This window comes from Falco biarmicus, chromosome 3 (assembly GCF_023638135.1).
Source record: "Falco biarmicus isolate bFalBia1 chromosome 3, bFalBia1.pri, whole genome shotgun sequence".
NCBI lineage: Eukaryota > Metazoa > Chordata > Aves > Falconiformes > Falconidae > Falco > Falco biarmicus.
In genome coordinates, this window is record NC_079290.1 from 27,145,128 (window position 1) to 27,166,756 (window position 21,629).

At 35.5% G+C, this 21,629-nt stretch overlaps 1 protein-coding gene across 50 annotated transcripts in view; it reads right to left on the reverse strand.

Annotated features, from left to right (window-relative positions):
• The window catches only part of RIMS2 (regulating synaptic membrane exocytosis 2), a 484,966-nt gene that overhangs the window by 109,935 nt on the left and 353,402 nt on the right, over positions 1 to 21,629 (reverse strand). For 34 of the 50 annotated variants that reach the window (XM_056332919.1, XM_056332910.1, XM_056332929.1 and 31 more), the window contains 3 exons: positions 20,833 to 20,877; positions 10,824 to 10,913; positions 929 to 961 (listed from right to left, as the gene is read on the reverse strand). The exons of 3 other annotated variants lie outside the window; for them this stretch is intronic. In XM_056332919.1, coding sequence (XP_056188894.1) covers positions 929 to 961; positions 10,824 to 10,913; positions 20,833 to 20,877 — 168 coding nt within the window. The remainder of the gene's footprint in view (positions 1 to 928; positions 962 to 10,823; positions 10,914 to 20,832; positions 20,878 to 21,629) is intronic. 13 more of the 50 variants (XM_056332909.1, XM_056332902.1, XM_056332905.1 and 10 more) reach the window with 5 other exon arrangements.

The window sequence follows — 21,629 nt, forward strand, 5'->3', positions numbered from 1 at the left end:
CTTCTCTAATTTGTTGGGATAATAGCAGAGGCACAAAAAGTTAATTAGAGCATTGACACAACTGTAACATTTAAATGTTATAGGTGTATTTAAATGACTTAAATATGGGGAATTTTGTTGTAGTTCTGGGGTACCACAACTGAACAAGCAGGGAAGTGTGAACAACTACTGCATTTTCAGAGCGAGGATGCCTTTCTAGATATTAGTTCTCTGCCAGTAATATAAAATACACAGAAAATTCAATAATGTGGTAGGTTAAAATTTGATATGAAAGATGAAACCGCAAGTAATGCGGAACATGAAAGAGAAGCCATGAACAATACAGCTAAGTTAGAGCTCCATCAATGTTTTGACTTCTCATTTCCTCCTGTTATGAAAACTTTACGTTTTACACTTTTTGGTATGAGAGAATGGGTCTTGATCATTAACTCTACTTCTAAGAAAATCTATTTTTTATTCAATGAAGCTAAGTTTGAAATTTACTTACTAACATTCTTCAGTTCTGAAATTATTTCCTCCTCAGGGTGAAAAATAACTAGTTATATCAGTTTCCATAATCACTGTAGCAGTTTTCAAACACAAAGATAAATCAAATTATGGATTGTTTTCATGTGCTAGTTGGAAGTCTAAAGGCTAATTTACAGATAATGGAGATGGGAAATAAGAACTGATATGATAGAAATCATATCAGTTTGAAGTCTTAAGGTATAGCGCTTGTGTCATCAGCTACCTTTTAACACTTTTTGTAGAGTACCTAGTTTATAGGTAATAAAAACTACAAAAGGATCTTAAATTCTTACAGTTTGCCAATATTTAAATATATTGAGAGGGAAGACAGTGAAAAGTATGTGAGGTGAGCTGTGATAAAATCTATAGGAAAGGTAAAATGAAAAAAATAACACAGAGAAAAGCAGTAGAAGAGACAGACCTGAGTTTCTTCTCCTTGATGATTCCGCTTCTTCTGTGATCACATCGTGTAATGTACAGACATAGACAAAGGAGATGGGCGTGAGAGGATGTATTCAGAAGGTTAAAACTGACACTGAGGGAAAGGGCCAAAAATTGTTTTAGAGAGAAGTCTGCAGAGCAGAGTTAGTAAATGGGGAAAAAAATAACACAGACACCAGAAGGAAAAAGAAAGCTGAGGAAGAAGTGGTTAAACTACTGTTGTTGAAAAAGAACAGCAAAGACAGGATTAGTATAGGAGCTGAGGAAATAATAAAAGTTATAACTGACAGCAAAGTCAATCCTTGTAATGAAGCTGAAGAAAAAGCTGGATAGTAAAAGGTATGTTAACTAGCATAAATACTTTTGTTCATGACTGTTCAACTTTTTGGAACGTTAGCTACTTGAAGGCGAGTCTTATTTTTCTCTTTCAGGTACTGAACATTCAATTTAAAGTCGGCAATGGGAAGTCTATTATTAGATTTTTCAGTTATTAAGTTGTTGCAATTTATGCTGAACCAAACTTTAATATCCAAAATGGAAAACAGATTTATTTTATTTTTTTCTGAAAGGATATACAAGCTCAGGAATTTCAGAATCCACATAACACACTCTGGAAAGGACTGCATTATTGTAACACTCTGCCAAAGGCAATATTATCAAGACCAAAACACAGAACATGAGAAAAGAGAATGTATAGCTATTAACTCTCATGGTCAATTCAACAGATACTTTTTCAGAACCAAAAGTTACTCTTATTTCACAGAAGTCTAAGTTACTCCAAATGCATGCAAGTTAAATGCCAAAGCAACTGTCTCATTACTTACTTTATTACTTCACATTCAAACACACACTGCCATTTCAGACATCAAGAACATCTGAGGGACAGTGCCATTCTCTGTACTGAAAAACTATTTGTAGCAAAAGGACGTGAGGAATTAATTTTGAGAAGTAATAATAATTACAAAGAACTGTGAAGCTACCATCACTAGCAGAACAAATGCATTCTTCCAAAAATCATCAGAAATAATAATGAAAAAACCCTTCATATATATTTATAAGCCCTGATCTAATTTCAAATTTGTTAATGAGTCACAAAACATTGCTCATAATTCCTTAACACCGCAGATGTTTAAGAATTCAAGAAAAGTTCATACACCACAAAAAAATGCTATAATTTTATCCACATTTTACATTCAATACCAGGATATCATTGAAAAATGCAAAATTAGAATAAGCAATATAAATCAATAAAATGAAATGAAAAACAACACTGAAGTTCATCTGATAACCACTGTGTTCTATAGTTAAACAATTTTATTCTATAGCTGGCAGATTAGAACTTTTATCTACTATCAAATGCCAAGACTGTACCAAAACTTTGTTGAAAACACAAGTAGCTTGTAACATTTATGTATTTAGAATGCATTTTTAGGCAATTAAATTTGCTTACACAACGAACATACATAAGTGCTATATATGAGGTATGTAAAAGGAAAGCTGATGGTTTTGATAAAGGCTACTATGTATTCACAAGTTAAAAAAAAAGAAAAGGCATATAAATATCTTTTTATCTGGGCAGGTACAGTGAATCCATAGGATGAAATACAATTAAGCAAATACAAAGCTCTATATCTCCCTGGAGTATTACAGCTTGTTGCTATAATTGCTGTATCTGTTAAATAAATAAATCATTTAATAAAACCACTACCAAAACCCAGCTGAAGCACTCAAAATTTTCTGAAAATGTTTTCTATCACATATAGATAGCCCTGAAGCAAGCACTCCTACTGCCAGAAACAATTAGGCCTCTATCATGAGCCCCTTATACTTCATTTATTATTTTTTATATCCATAAGAATGCATAGCTTTGAGACATATACTGCATTAAGATAAATCCTTCTCAAGAAATTTGCAAAGGGTGTTTGGAATCACAGTATTTCCAAATTAGGAATATGCCTGGTATATTAATGCAAGGCATTCTAGTAGTGTCAATGGGGCTCAGCACAGACACAGATTTTACAACCAGATTTTACAACCAAATGACTAGTGTTTGATTGCATATCAGTCACATGTACCAACACTTTTCAAAAACTGCATTTTTAAAAGTCCTCATGCAAAGTATTTGTTCTGAACAAAAATTTTACACATCAAAGTGGCAAACACAAATATTTGTTAATGACAAATACTTTTCAGTGTTTTTACTGATTGTATATATTACAAGAATAATTCTAATAGAAGCCAGAGAGGAAAATCAAAGATAATAGGTATCTTCTCACTGTGGGCACCTTTTCAGCTGCTATCTCACCTCTTGAGATAATGGCTTATAATATTTTTGTACTTATTGTTGCAAATATTAATGAATTAGTAGAAATTGTGGCATGGTAATGTACCAGCTTCTCTCAATTAACAACAACAAGAAGGAAGTACTAATAGCTCAATTAATCTAGAAACAATAGCACTTATGTGAATCAATCTCCTCCTCATTAAGAAGCCATGCCATAATCCCAAACAGTAGTTTGGAAATGCTCTTGCTCTGTAGTTTGTAATCCACTAGAACAGATCTCTGTTGATAGAGATACGTTAAAATCTAAGAACAAAATCATGGAATAAAATTCTGTTAAATTTACATCGTGTCAATAGGCAGTCTTATTTTGCATGGTTATTGCTTTGTTGTGGAACTAGCATTTATTTGGAATGATTGTTAATCTTGATGTGTGAGAGTGGTATGTGTAAGGGTATTATACACAGATTTAGAAACAAATGAGACTCTCAATGAATAAACTTACAAAGTAAATGAAAATGAGGTATTGTACTGCAAGTCTGAATAGAACAAAACAAGTACCATCTATTTGATCATGATTTGAGACAGAACTTTTTATTTTAAGTATGTCACTCACTAAAGAGAAGCATTTAGGAACATGGTGTTCAAAAAAACATGCTTGAAACCTTACACAGCAGACATGCCTATCTGAAAGTCTAAAAGCAGCATAGGACAAAGAGATGTAAGTTAATTACTTTTTTTTTTTTTTTTTTCTCAAGGCTTTTCTTAATTTCAGTTTTCTCCTCTCCTTAGAAACAAAGATCTTCCACTGCTTACAAGGTCTCAGAAATTTCTGTGACTTCCAGATTCGAAAGCCTCATTTCTGGACACTCTTTACAAAATAAGATGTGCAATAGCAGAATCAAACAGTTATCATCTTAAAACATGGAGGAGACTTTAAGATAGAAATATCCCATGGAGTCTGTATGTTCCATAGATACATGTCATTAGTCTGGATGTGATTAGATCTGATGGATGACAATGCATCTAACTCTCAGTAAGGTGTTCCCTGACACCATGCACTCTGCAATGCTAAGGCTACAAATAAAAGAGGAAGATTAGACAGCAGAATAATTAAGAGCAGAAATATTTGATAAAAGCAGATTTAGAGCAAAAGGGTATTCGACTACATTGAGGCGTGAATAAAATCAGTTTTCTGCAAATCTCTCTGATAGCGTTAAGCCACATGTTCTAGCTATCCTTCCTATAGATACAGAGCCTGTTCCACACTTCTGAATTATTTGTTTTTAAATTCCCTACTAGTTAAAGGTGAGCTCTTTATTTTAAAGTGTAAATCCACACACACAAAATCAGCCCTATACTGGACAGACACTGACATTTTTTCCTCATAAAGACAAGCAGAGGACTTACTCGGACAACGAAAATACAGGGAAGACAGAAGCAATACATTTAATTTTGCAATTACATTATATATGCTATATATAATATACCCTAGGTAAAGACAGTAAGAATATGGAAAATGTGAGTTATTCCTACCCAAAGACAGGGATAATAGAGAAGATGGTAGAAAACAACATATGAGAAGAAATCTTAAATATTCTCAGTTTCTGGAACTGCATAAATCAAATGAAACCATGTAGACTGCATTACTTTTTCATAAGTCTCAGGAGATAAACTAAATGAGGAATCCAGAGAGAGATTTAATGATTTTGCTTCTCTGAACAAAATTCACATTATAATTTTAAAAGGGAAAAAATACAAAATAGTAACATTTCCAAATGCTAATGCACTACAGTTACACACTGGATTTGAAGTACCATAAATCCTGAAAAGATAATGAATCTCACTAATAAGTTAGGTGATTTAGGTAGTCAAACACCAATACTGCTTCAGAAAAGATACCTAACAGCCTAGATACAAATACAAACTCTGTTCTCAATGCAGGACAGATGAGCTATCCTAAATCATACATCTTCCTATTCTAAATCTATTCTCATCCTAGTGATGTCAAGAAGTTTCACCATCTACAGAATCAGGTTGTCTGGGAGATCACACAGATCACTGCAGGAATGGTGCAAACTTCAAACCACAAAAGGCAGTAAAAGGATATATACAGAAAGGCGTGCAGTTTGCAAGATATTTCAGGCCACCTCACTATTTGTGATCTATCGTAAATTACAATTATACTCTGAACCAATGCAATTTGGCTAGGACACCGAAGTGCAATATTTGACTACTTCCGTGCCCTGCTTATACTGGGACTGCAATTCCTATCCACAGATAGGCATCCACAGAGTCCCCTTTTCTGTCTTGAATCCAATTCTTTGTTACTTTGGTACAGACTAGGCATATTGTCTTTCAAAGTGGTAAAGAAAAAAGAAAAAAGAAAAAAGAAAAAAGAAAAAAGAAAAAAGAAAGCAAATTTTAGAAGAAGCAATTATATTAGAGGAATAGCTGTTTTAAATAAACCATTGATTAATTGCAAGAAGAGTCACTGGAAAGTGTGCAAACATGCCTTAATAAACCATTTATTAATTGCAAGAAGAGTCACTGGAAAGTGTGTAAACACTCCTCTTTTTTCAAGACAACAATTAGTCATACCATATATTCAACCTACGTTACTTCTCACTTGTCACAGGTTAAAAGATCCTCACAGATTCAATATGTAGTTATTTTTGTAGATTTTACCCACTTCGCTGCTTTTCAGATTCCACAGCACACTCATAAGATCCTTTTCTGTACCTTCCCCCCCAGCCCTTCACAGCATACTGAAACTTGCATCAGGGCCATGGGCTGTTTCTCCTTCCCTTCCCCAACCCATTTATTTTAAAAACCACCAGTCACTTTTCCTCTTCAGCAATCATAAATTAGTCCATGACTCCACTCTGCCCCTCTCCTTTTCACAAACTGACAATTTTATACCAGCCTTCTTTAACTTCTTTAACCATAATTTGTTACTTATTCAGTGCTCATGATGTCATTTATATGAAGTACAAGTGTGCTCTCCTCTCTCTCTGTGTCCCATCATTACTTTGTCTTTTCCAGCCTCATTCATTCCTCATTACTAACCATATCTCCCTTTTTATAATTTTCAATCATACTTCCAATTCTAACTACAAACTCTTTTAAAATAACCACCACTTTGGTTTGAATTATTTTTTAGTACTGTTTTACTGCTTCAACTGATTCCATGTCAAGAGATAAACTACAATATTATAGTCACAGCGAAATCATTTCTGAAAGACTTTGTCTATGTACAGTCAAGGAACAGTCAAAGAATACTTCTACCCAGGAGAGAGACATAAATGTTCCATAGATAAAACAAGACATGATTCCCTTCAAATTGAAAGCCAGTCTCCCTATATAAAGACTTACCATTTGCAAGCATGCATTACCTTTGCATTTTCTGATGTGCTTAACCTGCCGTTGTTATGCTTCCTCTAAAACTTTAGTACTATATTCAAGAAATATGGCTTTTCCCCAAATAATTACAAGGACACTCAATTTTTCTTCATTCCATTCCAAGATATATAAATCCATTTCAACTATTCCATCTCATTTTGTTCATTCATATTAAAATCTGACAGCACTTTCCCATGTTCTGTTCTCCAAATGTTGCTTAGAAATTGTCTGTGGCACAGGTTGGATATTTGATGACACTGCAATCTTTTCAACAGGCAACAATAATGAAGCCATTACAGGATGGTTTCCAGATAATAATCATCAAATCTACTATGTCCAAGGAGGAAAAACAGGGGAAAATCAATAGTGTTTCCTTTGCTGCCTCATGAAGGCAGTTTCTGCATTACCTGTATCATCTCTGGATGGTGACACAGTTTGCTAGACTGCATTCAGCTTCCAAAACGTTGAACGGTGAGACTGATTGAACACTTCAAAAACAATTGACAGGTAACAGACGTGAGTATCATTGCCTTGATACCCTAAATTATGTGTTTTCTCCCTTTAAATAACCCTGATGGGTTCAATAGACTAGCGATGATACTAGATGAAAATAACTGCTTTTTAAGAAACAGTATCTTGCCTAACCTTATCTCTGTAAGTACAAGACACATTCCCTAGCCGTAGCCTACCTCTTCTCGAGCTTCATGTCTTAAGGCCTCACACATAAAAATGCAAAAAACATGTGAAAATGTTTGCATGCTGTGCTTTTTCTAGGTTGTTTTTTTTTTTTTCCTTGACTGACCAAGGAGATGTCATTAGAGGACTAGAGCCTTATTCACTATTCACTTTCTGTCACATGCCATCTACTATAGCTCAGAGGCAGGGGTGCTGAAAGTAGAAATGCTTAATAATATTAGATAGGAACAAATAACTATTCCACATACTCTTTGATTTGGTGGTGTCCTGAGAAGGCCAGTATTCTCTGACAGAGTGCTGACATAGGCTAGAGGAAGGGCATACACATTCAAGACATGGCTTGAATTTTGATACTATGCTTACTGATGATTCTGCAATTTTACCCTTCTAGTCCTTCAAAATCTTTGCACAAATATAATTGATTTTTTTTTGTAATATATGAAACAATAGTTTTGCAAATAGCCTCAGAATTTGGAGATCACAGGCATTGTTAAGAAAATATGTTGTATTCAGGAACAGGAATTTTATCAGTGTCTTCTATTGAAAATCCTGAAACATAAGAATCATTTTACTACTTTATTTAATGCCCTTAAGTTGTCCTCCAACAAATATGCTAATCTTATGTCTAGTCATGCATATTTCTTGAATATTAATGCTTCACATGATACAGTATTACCATTATTTTTTCTGCTATTTGAAATTTTGTTATCTATTTATGTTTTATCTACAATTTGCTCACAGTCTCAGTTCTCCACTCAAGGTATTTATGTAATCAATAGCAATTTTTTCTCACTAATTTTCTTAGCTGTAATACTGCCATGGCTATTTCCATGTGACTGGTTAGGTTAAATTCTTAACAGACAAACTGAACTTAAAAAGGGGACAAGCTTCCGTAACAGGCTATTAGCAGAAAAAATTGTTGGAAACGGCAACCAAAACACGGCAACAGCAATATGAGGTGCCCGTATTCCTTCTTGCTTCGCTCTGCAGACTGCCAACTGAAGCTAGGGACGGGACTAAGCTGCATTAGTATGACCTTGCTGTTTTCTGTGCAAACAGAACATTTAAAGCATTCTCAGGTGAGTCCTGAGCAGAGGGTGAACACCATACTGGAAAGCTTCAAGGAATTTGAAGCTTCCTTAGGTAGATTCCACCAGGCTGCATCACTCACTGTTAGATCATGGTCACAGATACAATATATCTCAACATCCAGGGGTGAATACAGTGTTATGACACGTCCTTCCAGATGTTCTGACTGCTATGCCTTGAAAATGCAGTGTTTGTAATGATATAAGGCTGTCTATAGGGGGCAGTAGTGTGCCACGTGTAGCAGATGATGCAAACCCTGGAAGCTGCACTGAGGTTACACGGGTACTTTTCCACTTCTAACACTTTAGTACGTAGGGCTTTTTGACAAACAGAAAATCAGTTTGGAAAAGCATCCCAGGAGTATAGGTGTGCACTATTTGGTGCTCCTTGCAGTGTTCAGAACAACCTCAGATATTTCTGCCTCGTGTATCATTGTCCCACGTGAACGTTCCATGGAAGACATTACTGATAATGTAAATCAGAGCAGAATTTATGCTCCTGCCAGGCACCAGCCCCCACAGAAAGGCCTAGGACTGTAGAGTGTAGAACATAATTTTTACTCAACTTTGTATCTATTCTAGACTTTGGCTATTGCAACTGTGGCTTTGCAAACCAATTCTGTGTAGTCCCTGCAGCCCTGGAGGTAGTGGTACTGTTCCAGAGGGAAAAATAGTTAAACATCAGATAAATATTGTTTTAATATATCAAACACTTCTAAGGTGACAACTTTTAGTGTTCATGTTTGTTTCTGACTTCTAGTCTATCTGGGTTTTTTGTCTTACAGTTACAAGATTTCACTTATGTTTCAAAATCTAGAATGCCTCAAGAGCAGCCATCTAACAAAATATGGCTCCTGTTTCTAAAAAATGTAAAGGTGGCTCTAAACGATTATTGCTAATAACTATGAACATGTCACTGCCTATATCACAGTTCTAAGCCCACTTCAGCTGGGAGATGGAGATAATGTTCTCATGTAGCTACTATGTAAGGGAAGAGTCTGGGCAGAGACATTACTCTGCTGAACTCGCCCTAGAAAGGCAACAGTGAATATCTGCAGGCATTACATTTTGAAAATGTCATTCAATAGTTAAAATACCAGCTGGAAAAGAAGAGACATTACACCGATCCTGACTGATGAGCAGTATTTGTTTTATCCTGTAACTTCCTCTGACGCATTAAAAAGTCAAGAAACAAGAAATCCAGCTGCAGGCCTGGCCTTTTGCAGCTAGGTTCCCTAATTCCTAGGTTCCAGAATCCATTCAGATTTTGTTGCTTTTCTTCAGTACTGACTCTTGCACTTTCAGCTGTACAATAGTTGAGCTTCAACAAAAAACTTGGAAATGATCAGCATGTAGGTGAGCTAAAACTGAGATTACAGCATTTAGGAGGTGGCACAGCTGGCCAATCTTGTAAACTGTAACGTGTCATTGGGAAAAATGTTGTTATTTGAGTGAGAAAACTAATATGCCCAGCAGAGAGAATCGCAGCCCAAAACTGAACCTGAATATTCTTGGAACCAAAAAATTCTCATTCACTTGAGTAGATGTGGAGCAGCCTTTAAATACAGGATGAAACCTGCAATCTAAAGATATTTTCTTTTTTTTTCTTTTCTTTCCTTTTCTTTCCTTTTCTTTTTCTCTTTCCTTTTCTACTCCTTACAGTGTGCTTATCACCATAATATCACAGCACCTTTTGCAAGGCATAAATTAATATGATTGGCACCTTTCCCTGTCTGATTCAGAGGAAAGAACAAAACTATTATCATCATCATTATCACTAGTTTGACTTCTTATTGCTATGAATTCATAGGAATGAAGATAGAGTTGAAGAACTTTAAGTTTGGGATGGAAGAAAGTTTGTGATAGTTTTTAGTTTCAGATGTACAAGATGGGGGAAGGAAGAGTTCTCTTAGATTGAAGAACTCCAGACGTACAGAGATATAAAATGCAGCTTGTATAAAAAAGTTACATCAGAGCATTATTTCTGCCATGTGTGATGGTGCAAGGTTCTAGATTCAAGTCTTTAGAAGATGACTTTCACACCATACATGCAGCAGATACCTTGGTTTGGTCAACTAAGACACAGCATAACTCATACTTGGATTCCTGAGGCTTACACACGCAGATAAACCATAACAAAATCCAAAACTAAAAAGCAAGCTAAGCCTAATATTGTGCCAGAACACTTCATTTCTAAATGATGTGCATTCTAACACAATTGTTTACAAAAGCAGATCTATTTTGGCTATTCTAAAACCGAACTATGTAATCTAAACGGTCTCTACATACTAAAAATTTCACACCAAAGTGAAAAAAAAAGGGTACATCAAGCACACACGCATTACAAAAGCATGAAATGTGTCTTTATAGTCTCATGCTTTCATGTGGTTTTCCAAACCCTGACAAACCTGGCTCAGAATGGTGTTTCTTTTTCGGCAATGGTTTGTCATCAGTTATTGTACCATTCACCTTTTTCTGCTGGTCCTCCCATGTAACTTCTAGCATAAACCAAAAAAAATCAGAAATATTATGTAATTTACATTGTAAGACACCTAATACCATTTGGGACAACTTGATCTAAACAAATGTACTATCATTAACAAAAATGTAGATTGATTGTTTAATTTAGAGGCCTGTGGTAGAGACAATTAGTAAACATCTTAAACATGGAACAGAACATACTATACAAGAGTTAGTATTGATGTAATTTGTCAAATATCCCGCTCTCTTTGATATTTAACAATTGGAATAAAAAACCAGGAGATTATTTACACAATAATTACTTCAATTTTTAAAAGTTAGCACTCTATATTCTATAGCTTCTTACAATATCTTTGTGTTTCTGTAAATTAAAAAGTAAGTTAACAATATTTTGGTAAAAAAGTCTTTGCAAAGGTATAATTAAAAAAAAACAAAACCAAAACCAACTGAAACAGCAATCACGTGTGTTTACTTTAAATTACAAAGTATTTTTAAGTATGAATTGTTAAGACAAAACTAGGTTGGATTTACTTTCTAAACCTGGGATTTGACTTAAATTCAGTTTTTATTTTAGGCAGATTAAATTACTCAATAAAACCTCTCTTGTAATTATAGATCCTGTACCCTGAAACCAGCATTTTTTACCTAACCGCTCAGAAAAAGAGCTGTGAATAGGAGCACATACACTCTCCTCCAGACAGAGACTCCATTCTCTAGACTTGCAAGACATTAGCCTTTCTGAAGTTGTCAGATATTTTGGTCTACACTTTAATTCTTCATCTTCTCACAATTAAACTGGGTGGTTAGCATAATACTGTAGGTTTTTAACATAACACTATAGGTTTCAAACCTTTTGTTATCTCATACCAAACCCAAATCTAGACCAATTAACTAGACAGATTTAATACCCTAAACTCCATTTTTGTTTTGGGCTGTTAAGAATCTGCTTATTTTCCTGATCCCGCAAAGTGCAAAGTTCCTAACAGCAGTTGCCCACAGATATGACAGCTTTTGTGGTCACAGAAATAGCCCGTGATGGAGAACACAATACTTATGGAATATATTTTTAATCTTATAAATTAAAAATAAATTGACATAAAGTGATATTAGCTTATTTTTTTGCCTTGTTAAAATGAGGCTGAGGGGTATCTGACATGCAAAATGTAAACATGTAAAAACGTTGTCTGTAGGCATCCTGCAGCCTTCTTATCTGTGTCTGTTATTCTATGACAGGCTGCTGTCCTATAAAAGGTGGCTTTGATTTTTTAAAATGATGGATTTGTAGGCTTCAAGTAATACATCAATATAATGATCTCATGACACCACAGATATGCACGCTGAAACAGAAACTGTCATCTTTGAAGTAACATGTGTAGTAAGTACTAAATAAGAAATTTGAAAATGAACATTCTGTTTCCAACTGTGGAAATAACATCTTATAGTTTCTTCCTAACAAAAATATGATTCCTTCTTTTTCTCTATGAAAACACACATTTAGCAATACAAAATTTACTGATGCCGTCTATGCTTCCTTTTTCTTGGATAAGTCCAGAATTGTCTTCTTAACTAACACACACACACACACACACACACACAAATCAATGACCATAGTAAAACTACTTTTGAGTTTAAGGGTTAGTCACTGCTAGGAAAAAATATTAGACAATGATTTAGGTCAAATAGTGGAGATACTTCGAATAAGATATAAAGTAGGCTGACAGTATTCTCAAACACAGGAATTTGTCAGGATATATACCAAACAGTGTAAATACTGAAGAATAATCAGGAAGCCCACAGTGATTTCCACACTAGCTTTATGATAGTTTTAGAAGACAGGACCTTCTTGATCAGAGTTTTCTCAGAGCTCCTGGTTCAGCTCTGAATCTAAAAACTAGAGTTTGCTCAGTCACCAAAATCACTTGCAATACCAAAGTTCCCTACCAAAAGGAAAGCTTTCTTAAGCCTTGCTAATTTCTTGAGAGCTAAGTATCTAGAAAATAGTTAACCCACTTGGGATCACTCTGGAAGTGCTTCTATAATCGCACTTGAATTGACAAGCATGATAAAATAAATATCAAATAAAAATATAACTCTTTGAATAAATATTTTTGCCATGTGTTAAATTTAAAAAAGAAAAAAAAAAACAAACCAACACAAAACAAAAAACCTAGCAAGACAGGCTACTTTTTTGTGTTTATACTGAACATGATAGTATGAGCATGTAAACACTTTCAGAAAACGTTCTAATGACCATCCTTCTATAGCTTTAGTAATTCTTAAATCATGTCAGCATTAAATTCAAATGGCTGCTTAATTTTATCAGCAGTTAAGTGCAACTCTTAGATTGAGTGTATGCAGATTGGAGGTACTCCAGATCAAGTGAAAAGCGTCACTGACTTCTAGAACATCACGAGAATTTGGCTAGTAATGGTTATTATTTGAACTGAGAAATAAAAATAGATATATCCATTAGATGTACTCTAACATTTAACCTTTTTTTCACCATTTTCTAATTCCATTTCCATCGTCGTGCTCTACAAAGCTAAGAAAATATGTTGTTAAATTACAGCTTTCTGTTTGGGAACTAGTAAGAGATGCTGAGGAATAGGCAAAATGCTAAAGGTCAGTGCTGTCCATGTCCTCTCTGGATTGATAAATATGCATTATATCTCTAACATCTCTTTGCCCCCACCCCCAAGGCAAAGGGCCACCATCTATTCCTTTGTTGTTTTAACCAGAGCCAACTTTAGTCAAACTGTAAATATTCAGACAGAAACCATACAGTTTTCTAATTCATCATTCACCTCTTACCACTCTCACTTCTCATACAAATGAACTTCAGCCTGTCTTATGTTGTGATAATCAGTTTTGTCTTATGTATAAAGGAAGGTGTAACTTTACTGAATATTTATACAAAAGGACCTCATAGGTTATATTAAATATGAGATTCTTCAGTCAGAATATTTTAGTTATCTGATGCATCGCTGGGGCTGGAAGGATTTGACAAGTGCACTGATCCAGATTTTTCCCATCAGTACGGAAGGTCCCATCTTTAGCTGTAGTTGTTTCATTAGATGCAGCTGTTTCACCTACCCCCTTGGCACTGCCCACCACAGTGAATTATGTAGCTGGGCTCTCCCCACTGCCCTTCAGGATGACACTTGATTGTGTACCCTTCCCTCCTGAGAATGATACTCACTTGTGCTGCCTGCGAGGGGTGTGTGTGTGCACTCCAGTAGATTTAGTGTTAAGTACAACCCCAACATTTCCTCCATTTTTGTTTAGAATATTCAATAAGAAAAATATTAAAAATAAGGAAGTAATATATGGTAAGAATAGTTGCATATCTCCAGCTTTTCTGAATTTCTAAACATGCCAACTTAGCACGAGGAATGTTGCAGTAGAACTGGGATGATGCAGCAAACTGCAGAAGTACAAGATGATGCAGCAAAATACCAGATGCTAATGATGGGTTTTCTTAAGCAAATGCTACCTCCCTCCTTTCTTTCCTCCTCACTACAGACAGTAATGGCCCTTTCACAATTACCCTTTGCTTGAAAGATTTCATATATACTTTCTCTTTTACTTTAATTTCTTTTTTTTTTTTATTAAATCCACTCAATTTTTATATTCTTTTCAGCACCTAAAACTTCTGTGAACCAATTTTTATCAGTGCATTTCTAGTTTTAGACTTTTAATTAGCTTATCAGAAAGTCTTCACTTTTTCGTTAGGACATAGTTAATTTAGTCATCTTATCCTGCAAAAGAAAAATCTTCAGAACCCCTTTTTATTTTTAATTTTGTAAGATGAATGCTCAGAAAGGAATTATGTTCTTAGTAATTTATGGAAACAACTACTGTAAAAATGAGTCAAAAGTGGATTTGGCTAGTGCTTCTGAAACACAAAGCAGCACAACAACAAGCCATTAGAAATGCAGGATAAACTGTCAAAAGCTGAGAAACGTTTTGAACCACATATTTAAGATCTTTAACTCATGCATTAAGAATACAAGAAGAAGTATTAATTAAAGAGGTAGAAAAGGCTAAATTCATGTAATACAAGTTTTCATTTACAAAACAAAGTCCCTAAGAAAATAAAAAATAAAAGCCATCAGTCTTGAGAGTTCACACAGAAAGAAATGTTCTCAGCTGTATCAAACATCTACTAGGAAAGCAAATGGCTTCAAGTCATGATACATGAATCATCCCAGATGTACTACATTATCTCTGGAATGAATCCAGCCCCACCTTGCACCACCAGCATGCTGCTAATGGCATCAAGGCCAGCTCCAAGTGGTACAAAGTCAGCAGTGAAGGCTTCATGCCAGGCTGCTGCTGCTCCTACGCCAGAGAAACCTTCAGATGCCTCAGTTAAATAGCACTGATGTTCCCCTACCTTGCTGTAACAGCAACTAGGCTTGTCAAGTATCTGAAGACAAATAACAACACATATAGTCTTTTTTCTGACAAAATTTAGAGCAAGATCTCTTGTCTCTCTAGATAACATGCTACAGCAAACCTGAGGACACCACTCTTAGCTTCCTCTTGACACAGTAACAGTCAACCTACATTTTTTGTTCTATACACTGGAAGAATAATTCAAAGAATGATTCTATACATTGCAGCTCAAGGCATTCATTTGAGACATGATAATCTGTGTTTCCTCCAAAGAGTGAAATGAATTTGGGTCTTGCATCTTAGAGCATTGTCCCAAAATGCTGGTAAAGTGTGGGCAGTGTGAAGGCAGGCAGAGTACCTCTCCCTTCTGTGTTCTATGAGCCAAACAGCACACACACGCGCGCACACACCCCTTCACATCAAAGTAGTTGGCAAATTTGTGTCAAATCAATTAATGAACACTGGGGTATGTTAATAACATTCTAAAATAAATAAACTGTTGTTCATAAATGGCTATGTAAGCATCACATATCATGGTTTTAACTAATACAGCATTCCAATAAAAATTCTGACATATCTGAATTATTTATTGTTTTGATTTCATCTTCCTTACTGAACTACACGTTCTGCAAAAAAAGGCCTGGGCTTCATTCGCTGGGGCTGCTGTGGGAATACATTAAAAGAACTTTAATGGAAGTCATTAGGTAGGCAATAAAAAATATTGCCACATATCTTCATTTAATATTATTATTACTAGTATAACAAAAATGATAGTGCACTGTAGGTTACTCCTTTACTCCAGAAATGTTTCTTCCAATTGATTTCAAGGCTAGATTATTTGTAGATGTAAATCACTTAACAAGTCTAGTCCAGTAGCAGTCTCTTCTCATCATATTTCCTAGCTGCAAATTCCATCAATTCTGTTCTAAGCTTATTTTTAAAATGTTTTACTAGTAGATCCCTGTATATGGGAAATAAAGTCATTTGAATCTTCTACTGCTTATTTTAAAGAAAAGTTGTAAATGTACTCAAGCAAGGTCACAGACAATACTTGTTGCAGTATCGTTCAGTAAACACAGCCTACCTTTAGCTAAAAATCAAACTATCATGCTGCTGCTTTTCTACATATCATAGAGTTTTAAAACTCAAAGAAACACCAGAAAAACTTACATGGACCAGATCAGTCAGAAGAAAAAATGCAGTCAGTTAATGGTACATTAAATACGTGTATATTAATATTTAGTAAAGTATATTTAAAGATCACAAAGTAAATATATTTAAGCCACTATCAGGACTTTTTCTTCAGGACTGTTTGGGGCAGGGAGAGGATTTGCGTGTTTGTTTTGTAGCGTGTATGTTTTTAAAATATGGCAGTTTTGCTCCCTCTTCTGGTTATATGCCTGAAACACGTTAGAAATGAGTGTGATACAGCTGGCCTGCTGGCCTGTTATCAATAGGCATATTTTGGGTATCTCAGAAGATCAGCTCTACTGAGTCACCGGTTTGGATAATCACTGCAGGTTTACGTTGGCAGTACTGATTTAACGTGGGAGAAAGGGTGCAGGGAGCCTATGAGGGAAGCAAAAACACCATGTAAAGATACCACTGATGTTTCTGTATACTCCTGAGGTACAAGTCATAGGAGACTGGGGGCCAGTATCCTGGATAAGCAGTACTACACACTCTTTCTGCTCATATTCCTTTTCCCCAGCATACACAACTGGTCTGCTGAGGACCAGGCACAGGGCTAGACAGGTTTTTAGTCAGACCTGCCTCATACTGCCGTGAAAGGTAAACACAAAGTCAAAATATCTCCAGAATCTAATGATTAATGAGTTTAAATAAGGCAAATTGCAAGTAATGGCCGACATAAATGTGGAGCAAAATGCAAGCTTCTGCTTTGCACCTCTCTCATAGTCTCTGCTCAGTTTGCATTCTTCTGTGGGTGCTAGGGAATGCTCTGTGCACACAAGGAAATGTGAACAGCCTACAAATCTACCCTGCGGAATGCAAGATATAAGGTTTAGCTTGGTATACGGGTGGTTTTTTTTCCAGGTTATTTTTATTCTTTACTGAAAAAGATGCAATCTTATAGCAAATATTTTCTATGCAGAAAGGTAATTTACTATTATATGACCATCTCTATCTCTCTGTCTCTCTCTCTCACAAACACACAAAAGCTCTGCAAGCAATCACAGATGTTCTACCCTTGCTAAGTGCAGTTAAGATTGAAGTTTATGGCACAACTCTAAAATGTGAAAAAATTATTCAGTTCAAAAAATGGTTCTGAAAATAAGCCAGTAGTTTTAAGCACTTGTTGCCTTAAAGGGGAAACTAACCAGTAAAGAAAATACAATAAATGGTTACAGAAAAATGAAAAATATAGTTTTGTTTCTTCAGAAAGCTCTAGGTTCTTCAGCATATCAATTAGTACTAACTAATAACATATGTTTTCTTATTGCTCAAATTTACATGCAATTTTTACATGCATCTTTAATGCAAATGCTGTCCACAGCAAAATACCTGTGCTATTTTTCACCATTACTTGTAAAATGTTAGATTAGTAACTAGACAAACTAGTTTCACTAAATGACAAATGACATCACATTGTCATGTACCAGTGTTAGAAATGTTACTTTATATTGGGATGTAGTTTTGAAAGATGCCACCTCACATTTTGTATAAATAAGTCAAATTTGAAGCTATTTATGGACAAGTAAATAGTTAGACTGTTTCTCATCTGTCATATTTCCCTGGTAGTTTTAGAGCTAGATTTGTAAAATAGTCATCTATATCATAAAGAATTTCAGCAGAACGTACATTCTTCAGTCTGAAGAATTTGCATCCCAAGGGTAATTTACTTTTACTGTTTTGTGTTGCTGTGTTGTCATTTTCCCCACCACCACCACCAATTTCCCAGCATACAGATTGCAGTTATGTGCCTGTCTACAACTACCACAGTCTCAAACAGGTCTATACCTTACTTAAACCCTACTTCGCTTGAACTAGAATTTAATTAAAATGTAGTATTACTCTAGGTACTCATAACACATATGAATATGTTAAGTATTCTCATAGCACACCAAAAAACACATATTCAGTATATAATTTTTCATGTAAAATTCAGTAGCTTTCATGGTCTCTTAATGAAAACTAGAGTCAATGGGCCAGGGGAATAGAGAGCACACAAGAGACTCACTGCACTCATGTTTAGTACTTCAGGCAAAATGTAAGTCCCATTTCCAGGAATTCCAACAGTCTTAGATGGAAGAAGATGCTCAGATCAGCCAGCAGGATAAGAGTTCCCTCTGGCATGACAGCCACATGCTTGTTTTTCAAAAAAGATATGTATACACTATTTCTGAAAGTCAGTTAAGCCGGTCCATCTGTTGTCACTTCTTTGACCGGGCTCCCTTTATTCTGCCTAGTTTGCACTTCAGTCACGTAAATTCTTTAGATGGTGTTTAAACTGTGCAACAAGTCTGGAATACAGCATACTTTCAATTCTAGTACTCCAGGCATCCAGACTGCTCACAGAGTAGTGGGGTTCCTATGCATGCAGAAACCTGCATAGAAAGGGGAGGACTCAGTGACTTGGGTTTTCTCTTGGTATAGGCTCAAGATACAAACAGGTTCCAGACACCTCTCAAGCTGGAAGATGAGAACTGGCAAGCTTTTGTGGTTCCCATAATATAGAAAAATCTGTTGTGTAATTATGTAAAATATTCTAATGACTGAGGGAACTGATAACCTGAAAGGCTTAAAATTTTGCTTTGGTAACGATGTCCTCTTTTATACACCCTAAATTAAGACAGTAAAGGACAGAATTACCTGGAGCCTTTTCTTACAAACTCAAATGATCAAAAGGTGTCTTACAAAATACATGAAAGAGAAATGCAAAAGACCTGAGGAAAAATTGAAAGAGATAGTGGGTTTGGTAATAAATATTTGAAATCAAATAATATTAGGCACAGACGAGTCTTTTGGAGTAAAGAAGCTCTACAGAAAAAACTTCTAAAACATAAAATGGACCCTGTAGACAAATTAATAAATATATGGAAAAAAAACTGTCTTAAATGCAGGTTAGTAGTATTTAGTTTATTGTGCAAAGTACATCTTTCAGGCACTATAATTAAGTATATAAAATATTGGTTTTGTTGAAGAAGTAGAAGATAAACTAAGAAAAACAGATTTAGCCTGACTTAACCACTGATTCTAGGTTTGTCAACCTCATCAAGTCAAGTGGCAAAAGCCTCCAACTTTACCAGGATTGGGTTTTGAATCTTAAAAGTATGAGACACTGAACTATTTGGTAATTAGCATGCATTACAACAGCAGACTACCAGAATTCAAATTCTCTCAGGATTCTGCTGGCACAGCCACTAGCATAAGGTCGGTGACCCAGTGCATTGCTCAGCTGGGCTGCCAACACAGTGCCCTCTCTGCAGACACTTCATTCAGTCTGTCTACACTGGATTAATAAGCAGCATACTAAAAACAGTGTGGTTTTCCCTGCAACACAATGCAAAACTGAACCCCTGCTCTCCTGATACCTGTGTTCCCTCTGCAACTGCATTCTAGGGAATAGAAGGCTAGGAATTGCCTATAACAGTGTAACTGGGGCTACTCCCCATGTGAGCTCCTGGTAGAGATGGAAATGTTAAGAGTGGCTATCCAAGTTTTAATAAACCCAAGGCACTATCTAGATGACATTTCATTCACTCACAGAAGATACTGATGAGACAAAGTCTAAATGTAATATGGCTTTAGAAGTACATGGAAAAATAGTGACAGTTTCCTTCAAAATTATCAAAGCTATTTAGAAACATGAACACAAAGAAAACTTCAAAGCAAGCTGCAGTTCACTGCAACTTTCCTGTTCTTTTTTTTTAGATAATAAATCTAAATTTCCCTGTTAACATTTCAGTGCTTTGAATTAAGCTTATTTCTACAACACTTCAAATAGAAGAGAATACTGAACATAGTAAGGACTAGACAATAGAGATAATTTCTAATAACATAAGCCTTTCTCTGCCAGTATGTGCTAACTAAAATGGTCCTGCCCTCCTGTGACTAGCCAAAGTGTGCCAAACTTTTAAAATATATAGACCTGGTAAAAAGTGGAAGACCATGCAGACAATTTTGTAGATGTTTGCAAGCTGTGCTTGGTCTCTTAGGCCAAGGCAGACTGGAAATTCCTAAATGAGTAAAAATACAGAAACTATCCCACTAGTTCTAAATATGCAACATGATCGTACATCTAGGTGGTGTAAACTACACCTTCAGTAATACAGTTAGCTGTATAAAAAAAAAAAAATCAAAAGCCAAAAATCTTGAGTTTTTGATCCCAAGAAAGATTTTAAAACCACACTGAAAATAATCATTTTACATGAAGAAACAAAACAACACATTAAAATTGAACATACATGAACTTACTAATTTTGAGCTAGTAGAACTCAGCAACACACACACATGCAGCAAAAATAAGTAAATCTTTCAAGCACCCACAAACCACTAGCAATATCATAATCAACTTGCCTTTTCGCCCATTAAGAGGTGGGTTTTGATGTTTTTCCTCACAATCTTTATAACATTAAAAACAGACAATGATAATTAACAATTGGAACAGAAACTATGATGAACAATGTCACTATAGCACACAAATATTTTGCAAACTAGGGCAGCACAATTCCATGCACTATGCTTGAGTTATCACAAAACACACAGAGCGAACAGTACACAGTACACACAGCAGTGACCAACACACACTTACAGACAGAACCATTGCAAAAGCAGGCAAAATGTAAACTGAACTATAATGTAAAATGGGAAGGCAAAGATCTTGAAGGATACCTTGGAAGCTTAAGTGAAAACTACAATTAAAAAGAAATAATAATCCTACTTTCCACCTCCCAGATCTTGAAATTATTCTGTTTATTCAGATCTCTGAACAAGTAATGAGCCCTATCACAATAATTATTCCTGACTTTTTTTATAGGAATAAAATAGGGATCCATATTTCCTTCCCCTTAAATAACAACAGGAGTAGGGTCCAGGGCACAGGATTCCAAATAAACTGTGATTCAGGCACTTACACTTTTAAGCGGGGATGGCATTAGGCATACTTATGTTTAGCTAGTACTTTTTCCTACCAGCTAGCACTAAATGTGTTTCTTGCTCAGCTTGTCTTTTTTGTTTTGTTTTGTTTTTTTTTTCTTTTTGGGCCACCCTTCCGGAGCACTTAATTCTCTTCACATAACTGCAGTAATACCCTCAGTGCATTATCCTTCTCTGGGCTTCATTCCATGGGCCTTGAGGTATGTACCGTACTGTCT